Source organism: Saimiri boliviensis, chromosome 17 (assembly GCF_048565385.1).
Source record: "Saimiri boliviensis isolate mSaiBol1 chromosome 17, mSaiBol1.pri, whole genome shotgun sequence".
Classification (NCBI taxonomy): domain Eukaryota; kingdom Metazoa; phylum Chordata; class Mammalia; order Primates; family Cebidae; genus Saimiri; species Saimiri boliviensis.
Genome location: NC_133465.1, coordinates 70609304 through 70617274, shown reverse-complemented (window position 1 = coordinate 70617274; position 7971 = coordinate 70609304). Strand labels below are relative to the sequence as shown.

General features: G+C 62.1%; 1 protein-coding gene across 1 annotated transcript; it reads right to left on the bottom strand.

Moving 5' to 3' along the window:
* Positions 1–3342: 3342 nt before the first annotated feature.
* PVALEF (parvalbumin like EF-hand containing) lies at positions 3343–7073 on the bottom strand. Its single transcript, XM_039477019.2, has 4 exons — positions 5160–7073; positions 4563–4698; positions 4184–4299; positions 3343–3539 (listed from the first exon to the last, which is right to left on the bottom strand). The coding sequence occupies exons 1-4, from the start codon at positions 5263–5265 to the stop codon at positions 3493–3495; spliced, it is 405 nt and encodes a 134-aa protein (XP_039332953.1). The 5' UTR covers positions 5266–7073; the 3' UTR covers positions 3343–3492.
* Positions 7074–7971: the final 898 nt, after the last annotated feature.

The window sequence follows — 7971 nt, the reverse complement described above, 5'->3', positions numbered from 1 at the left end:
CTTCACCCAGCAAGACACTGTGGGGGTCCCCAGGGGGATGGAGGGGTTTCTGAGCCACTGTGTGGGGCACCCCGAGTCTCTACCGTTAAGAAAGCTGGGCTCCCTTCCCTCAGCTGTGTCACGTGTCCAGGTTGGTGGGCTGCTGGGGGTGAGGGGAGGGCTTTGGGGTGGGGGCCAGACCTTAGAAGCACAAACGGACTCTAGCTGGGTTCACTCTACCCCACCTAGCTCGCCACCCTCATGCTCCATTCTCTCCCTGGCAGAGCCTGCTTCTGTGAGACAGTCTCATGCTCTGTCCATGCCAGGTCTGGAGTTTGGGGTACAGCCACGATCAGACCAGACCACCCAGCCCTCGAGGGGTTTACGTTCCAGCAGAGGAGACGGACAGAAAGCAAGACCTTTAACGTTTCGGAACGTCCACCCTTGCTTTCTGTCCCCTCCGCCCGGTTCCTTTTCTGCCCTTGTAATCTCTTGGGAAGGACACGGAGAAGTGGTTCCCAGCCTTTTTCCTCTCCTGTATGTGTATCTAAGTCCATGAATTTCCTTCAAGGCACCACCTGAGCTGCGACCACAAGTTGGCACGTTGTATTGTCATTATTCTTAGGTGTAAAGCAGCTTCTAATTTGCAGGCTGGTCCCTTTGAGCCATAGCTGTTTAGAACTGCATTGCTTCCTTTATTTTTAAACTTCTAGCTTCTCTGTGGTCAGAGGATGTTCCATATTATTTCAGTCCTTCCTCTTGACTGAGTCTTGCTTTAGGACCCAGTGTTTGGACAGTTTGTGTAAATGCTTTACGTATTTTAAAATTACGTGTGTTCTGCAGAGGCAGGGTTTCACCGTGTTGGCAGGCTGGTCTTGAACTCCTAACCTCAGGTGATCTGCCCACCTCAGCCTCCCAAAGTGCTGGGATTACAGGCATGAGCCACTGCACCCAGCCTAGGCAGATCTTTTGAGCCCAGGAGTTTGAGACCAGCCTGGGCAACGTGATGAAACCCTGTTGTCTCTGTTTTGTTTCGGAGTTTTTTTTTTTTTTTTTTTTTTTTTTTTTTTTTTTTGAGGCAGAATCTCACTCTGTCACCCAGACTGGAGTGCAGTGGTGTGATCTTGGCTCACCGCAACCTCCACTTCCTGTGTTCAAGCAATTCTCATGCCTCAGCCTCCCGAGTAGCTGGGATTACAGGCTAGCACTGCCATGCCGGGGTAATTTTTGCATTTTTAGTAGAGATGGGGTTTTGCCATGCTGGCCAGCTGTTCTTGAACTCCTGGCCTCAAGTGATCTACCTGCCTTGACCTCCCACAGTGCTGGGATACAGGCGTGAGCCAGTGCACCCAGCCACTTCTTATTTTCAAACTTCCTACAGCCTCTTTAAGGACAGTGAAGACGAAACTGTCCCAGACCTTCCAAAACCAGGCTTGGCCAGTGTGGGGCTGGATCTGGCCCTGGGACTGACTTTTGCCAGCCCCCTGTCCTTCATGCTCAATGTGGCTCTGGCTGGGAGGGAGGGGCAGGGTCTGACTGTGAGGGCGGCCTCCAGTTGGTGAGGTCGGCTCTCTGCTGTTCATACTCCGACTGGGTAGCCCATAGCAGCTACAGCCAAAGCCCCTTCTCCTGGACAGGCTCTGGACACCAGGAGGCTACCCAGCGGCCCCTCAGCCCTGCTACTGACTGGCAGATGCCCAATGGGGCGCACTCACTCTGGATTTCAGCACCCACGCTTTGCTCATAATTAATGCAGTACGTACGCCAGTGTCAGCGTATTAGGGGACGGGGAGTGCTTTGGGGAAAAGAGCCGGTCCAGGGGGATGCAGGATGCTGATGAGGGTGAGTGACATGCCACATAGGGCAGGTGAAGACGGCCTCGTGGGATATGACGTTTGCAGAAAACATCGGAGGAGGAGGAGTCTGTCTGGTAGCGGGATGTCTAGGGAAGAGCGTGCTGAGCTGAGGGCCCACCGTGCAAAGGCCCTGGAGCAGATTGGTGCCTAGCTGAGGAAGTGGGGGAGCCCCGTGGCTGCATGGGGGGGCGGGGTGTGGGGGTCTCAGGTCCGAGGGAAAGTGGGAACCACAGCCTGTGAGGCCCCTAGGGCCTGGCTTCACCCTGTGTGAGAGGAGGGCCCCAGGAGGCCTCCCGCCACCAAGTTGAGAATGGACCTTCAGAGGGTGGAGGTGGAGAGACCAACCGGGAGACCGTGGTGGCTGCCCAGGCAAGAGTGACTGTGGCGGGGTGCTGTGGGCGGGGGCTCGGGCTCTGTGTATTTCGAGATGGAGGCAGGAGGGGTGGCCCTGGTTCTCCAGTGGGGCTGAGCAGTGGCCAGAGGGGCCTCTGCTCTCTGGATAGGGGAGCCCTAGGTCAAGGGTTGCAACCCAACCCTGGCGGCCTGGGGGTTTGGGGGGCACCAGCTGCAGCCCTGGACCAGGTCCTGCTCCCCAAGTAGTTACCTGCGGGTGGGCCGTGAGGATGGTGTGAGTCAGCCTCATTCTTGCCACTGCGACAAACTGACCCCAACAAATGCCTCGCTCGCCCCTGGAGCAGCTCCGTTCTGGCTCCCCTAAGCCCAGCAAGGGCTCCCCTGATGGGCAGGTGTCTTCCCTTCTGGGGCGAACCAGGACTCAGGTCCCCAGCGCCTTAAGTGGCACCAGCCCAGAGAGCCTGGAGTCCTGTGTGGCCAGTGAGCTGCTGCAGGCTGATGCCCACATCCACAAATGGCACCAAGGAGCCCCTGCTGCTCCTCCCACACAGGGCCTGGGGTCTGGGGGTCCTTAGGCCACTAGATGGGGAGTTCTAGGCAAGTGACTGTCAGGGGGACAGAGGCCCAAGAGCTGGGCTGGGGTCACGCTGGAAGTACTAAGCAGGGAGAGGAGCACCACGGAGGGAGACATGGCCAGAGGTAGAAGGGCCAGCCCGGGAGCCTGAGCAGGTAGGAGATGGGGGCGGAGGACGGGCTTTGGGTGCTTCTGCCTGAAACTAGGGGGCATCTGGGGGCTGCAGGTGTCCCCATAACACATTCAGGCAGCTGCTGTGTGAAGTGTGGGGAGGTGTGGCCCCAAGTGGCCCCAGGCCAGGCCCATTGCAGATTGGGAAGGGGCCCTTCAGGGGTCTGGGCCCAGAGAGCACCATGTACTTGCTGACTGGGAGTCCCACCTGCATGGAACCTCGAGGCAAGGTCGCCCTCGGGGCTGCTTACAGCCAGGTCGGGCTCAGGGATGGAAGAAGGCCATCTTCCTCCTACCCCTCACCTGCCCACCCTGCCCCCCAGCTGTCGTCACCCATGGCCCTGATACTGCCCCCACCCCAGTTCACACCAGCACTCCCAAAAGACACACGAGGCTGCGTCATTCACTTAATGCTGCTTTTCTTCCATTTTCTGGCAAGAGCTGGGTCCACTCTCGAGGCTGCCTCCTCCTACAGGCCCCAGCGACTTCTGCCCGGGGACGTGGTCACCCCAAGTTACCCCATAGGAGCCCCTCGGCTGGCCAGGGCTGGTCATGGTGCTACTTCTTTTTTGGAATTTTCTCCTTTTTGATCATTTCAGAAAATTCTAGAGCAACAGACCAATTTCTAGTAAGTACCCCTGTCTCATGTCCCCCAATCCCTGCAGGCCTTTTAACTCTCAGAGGAGGCAGAGGGAGTGTGCCAGCACTGGACTGCATGGTCCAGAGGGTCCTGTCCCTGAGCCCCTCAGTGCGGAGCAGGCCTCCAGCCTGTCTGGCTGGGGTCCCGTGCCCTGGGCCCGGCTGCCTGGTTTTCATGGGTTGACCCCAGTTGGGGACTGCAGGCTTGCAATGGCCATGGCTGGGCAGGGTGCATCTGGAAGCCCAGCCCACCTTGTGTGCCCTCTGCCCTCCAGGCCTATGGCCAGCAGATGGGGTTGGGTGGAGGTGAGATGGCCCAGACCTCAGGGCAGCCATGGAGAGCCTCGAAGACCCTGGGCCTCCCAGAAGATGTAGCCCCGAACCCGAGACCCCACACCTGCCGGCTCCACCACAGCCGGCCTTCCCAAAGCCCTCCCAGCCACCTCTCTGCAGTGGGATCCTTGGCCCCAGGAAGAGCCCCTCGGCTCCCAGCACAGACCCCTGAGCCTGGGTTTCCTCGTCTGCCGGTTGGGTGCAGGTGCCCTTGGGGTGGGGCCATGGGCAACGGTGACGGCCTGGCCGGGTAAGGACAGTCCGGAGGGGGCCCCACCTTCGTAGTCGATCCTTCCGTCCCCGTCTGTGTCCGCCGCCTGGATCATGGCCTCAGCTTCCTCGTCTGTCAGCGGGGCTGTGGGCCCGCTGCTGGGGATGATGGACAGGATGTACCTGGGGCCAAGGGGGCTGGAGTCAGGGCCGAGGGGCTCCCGGCCAGTGCCCAGTGGCTCCAGCCGTTCCCCTCACTATGTAGGCGAGGGCACTGGGGGCCGGGTGCCTGGGCCTCTGGGCTTCCTGGGCCTCTAGCTGGTTCTGGCTCAGCCCTGCCTGCCACAAGGCCGGCGGGGACCCAGTGGGGGAAGGCCGGGTCTGCCGGGTGAGCACTCGGGGCTCCTGGGAGCCTGGGCCCCAGCCCTCCCGCCGCCGGCCATTACTTGATCTCGTTCCACTCGATGAAGCCGCTCTTGTCCTTGTCCAGGACCTGGAAGGCCTTGCGGATGGCAGCGTCCAGCTGGCCCAGGGCGCGGAACTTACTCATGTGCTCGAAGAACTTGAGGTAGTTGAAGGACCCTGGGGCAACCAGGCTGGGTCACCGAGGGCCCACCCCACTCAGGTGGGGCCACAGGGAAGAGCTGCCCTGGGATGGGGCTGCTGGGCCTCGCTCCCAGGTGCCCACCCCCGCAGGTCCCTCCCACCCCAGGTCCCCGTCACTGCAGGTCCTTCCCCCCACATTCCTGCCCTAAGTCCCCACCCCCACAGGTCCCGCACCCCCACGTCCCCACCCCTGCAGGTCCTACACCCCCACATCCCTGCCCCTGCAGGTACCGCGCCACCCGCCATGTCCCGCCTCCGCAGGTCCCGCTCCCCACATCCCTGCCCTCCCCCCACCCCTCGCTGCAGGTCCCACAACCCCATGTCCCCACCCACTGCAGTGGGTGTCCTGGACCCATCAGCCCCAGAAAAGGGGTGAGGTCCCCTGACCGCAGCTGGGCTGGATGGGTGGGGGCTGTGCCGGGTGGGGCGTGCTGTACCGTGGTGCCTCATGTCGGTGGGTAGCATTTCAATGTCCTTGTCTGACAGGGATGTGCCCATGGCCAAGGCCATCTTCTTCATCTGGGAGGAGAAGTCCTCATCCATCCTGGCCCTGGGGTGGATAGGGAGTCAATTCGTGGGGTACACGCACAGATTTGGGGTGCTGCTTGGGCCAGAGCAGACGCAGAGCCTGCATGGGGCTAGGTCCTGCCTTAAAGTGGGAACGGTGACAGGCGTCACAGTGTTGGTGTGCCAGGGCGCCCGAGGCAGGCTGGGATTCCAGCCAGGCAGGTGGGGGTCTGGGCACAGGCAGAGGGGCCAGCGGGTGGGTCTGGGCCGTCCCGTGCCCCTCACAGCAGCGCCTTGTGATCTGCTGGGCTCTCGGGTTGCTGTCCCCAGGGGGGGTTGGGTTCTGGGGCTCAGCACAGCAACTATCTCAGAGCTCAACAGGCAGCGGGTGTCCCAGGCTTCTTGGCCCTCCTGAAAGTTCACGGGGTGGTAGAGCCTTCTGGAACATGCTCTTGCTGCCAGGAGGGGCAGCCCGGGTTCTTGAGTGGTGCTGAGCAGTGGCCAGAGGCGCCTCTGCTCTTGGGATAGGGGAGCCATAGGTCAAGGGTTGCAGCCCAACCCTGGTGGCCTGGGAGTTCGAGGGGTGCCAGCTGCAACCCTGGACCAGGTCCTGCTCCCCAAACCATAGTGCCTCTACCTGCCACATGATGTGGGGAGACGCCTGCCCCATTCACGGGGTTGTGGGAGGAGGCAGGAGGGAAGGGAGATGGTTGGGAGAGGGCTCACCTGCTGCGTGAGGCTGGAGCTTCGGCCCCCAGTCCCTGCAGTGGCCAATTCCCCCAGCCAGCAGGGCGGTGGTGAGCGGGCACGTGGGGCAGGTTTGGGCCTCAGAGGCCCTCAGGATCAGGACCGGCCCTGCCCCGCTTCATTCAGAGCTGGGACTCTGGTTCCCCTCCCCCTGCCCTGGCATCTTGGGGAACCATTTTGGAAGAGAACACCTGCCTTCCACCCGGGGCCAGTGTCACCTGCTTCACAGAGGAGGGGCTGGGCCAGGAATCAACGTCCTGTCTGTAGAGCACTGGGGATGCCTCTGGGCTGGGCTTGGTCACCACCCCCCACCCCACTGCTCTCAGGGTGCCCTCATTGAAGGCAGGGGAGCCCAAGCTCCAGGCTGGAGCTGATAGCAGACAGAGCTGCTCCAGGCTGCTCCTGCACCCCCAGCCTGGGCTGGAGCTTCACGGGACCCCAGAGTGAGCTGGGGTATCCAGCGGGGGCAGGCTTCGAGATACCACTCAAGCTATTTTTGGGCCCTGCCTGGACTCTGGAGGCTGCCCTCAGTGCTGGGAAAGGCGCTGCCTCCCGTCTCCTCTGAAAGGCCTCTTCTCTCCACTCCGTTTACCCTCCCCCACAGCTGGAGCTCCTAGAGCCTCCAGGCTGGGCTAAGACTTCTCAGACCCCACCCCCACCCCAGCACTGCTGCATCTGGGATGCCCTGCCTGGACCATTGCAGACCTTCCACCCGTGGAGGCTGTGGTCTCCCCAGAGCAGCTAGCCTCTGCCACCCAGTCGCCAAGCACAGATGCTGAGGTGAGAGACGTCTCTCAGGGGAAGGGGTGATGGAGACAGCGGGGTCCTTCTGGGTCGGGGCAAGGCAGGGGACCAGAGCCGGCTCTGTGTACCTGCTGGAGTCCGGCCTTGGACCCACTGCCCTGCCAGCCCCACCTCATCCCCGTCCCCACTCTGAGCCTGGGTGCCTAGGGGCAGAGTGAGCAAGTCCAGCTCCCCACGAGGAGGCCCCAGCTCGAAGCCACCTCTTGCAGCCATGCCCACAGAGGCTTACACCAGCACACACATGCACACACACGTGTGCCCTGTAGGGCCAGACACGAACAGCTGTCTTCCATCCGGGCTCCCCTGAGGCTCATAGTGGTGCTGCTGGGAGGGAGGGTCCCTCCTCCTCCTCCCACCCCTTTCCCCACCTCCCCTGGGCCCCCCCAGGGTCTCCCAGGGCCACCTTTGTCCTGTGGACGAAGAGGACGCCCCGAGCTCCCACCATCCAGCCCGGACTACCATCCAACCTCAGTGGCCAGGGCCCACGCCCCCTCTCCGGCAGGGCTTACCTCTGTCGGGTTTCTTTCGGGAGCTCTGGAAGGTGGGTTAGGCTGAAGCCCAGGGGCTTCAGCTTTTATACCTGCACGCCTGTTTACATCTTGGGTCTGCAGCTGTCCCCGCCCCTCCCCGGCACTCCAGCCTGGCATGGGAAGCTCCCAGGGGCTCGAAGGCACTTGGTGAGTCCACACCGGCTGGGCAAACTGACCCTTTGCAGCTCCTGGCCTCCCCAAACCTGGGGTGGGGTTAGGGAGGAGCAGAGGGCACCAGGGAGCAGGCACCAGGGTGCGCAAGGTCGGAGGGGCAGATGGCAGCCGAAAGCCTGAGGTCAGAGAGGCAGGGGGCTGCCTGAGGTCACGGGGAGGTCAGAGAGGCTGGGGGCTGCCTGAGGTCACGGGGCTGGAACCCCGGCCTCAGGCCTCCAGTGCAGGGGGTTGTGTGCAGCGGGAGGGGCTTCGGACTAGTGGAGGGTGCAGGGAGACTGAGGCTGGGGACCCTGCCCTCCCAGCTGAGGTACAGGAAACAGGCAGCAGGGCCAGGCACATGCGTGGGGTCTGAAGGGACAGCCAAGTGGGTGCTTTGGCCCGACCTTGGGGCTTGGGCCTGGTGGAAGGGACACAGCACAGCCTGCAGGCCGGTGGGGGTGGGGAGGCTCCAGATTCATATATGACAAAGCTTCTCCATGCCACACCA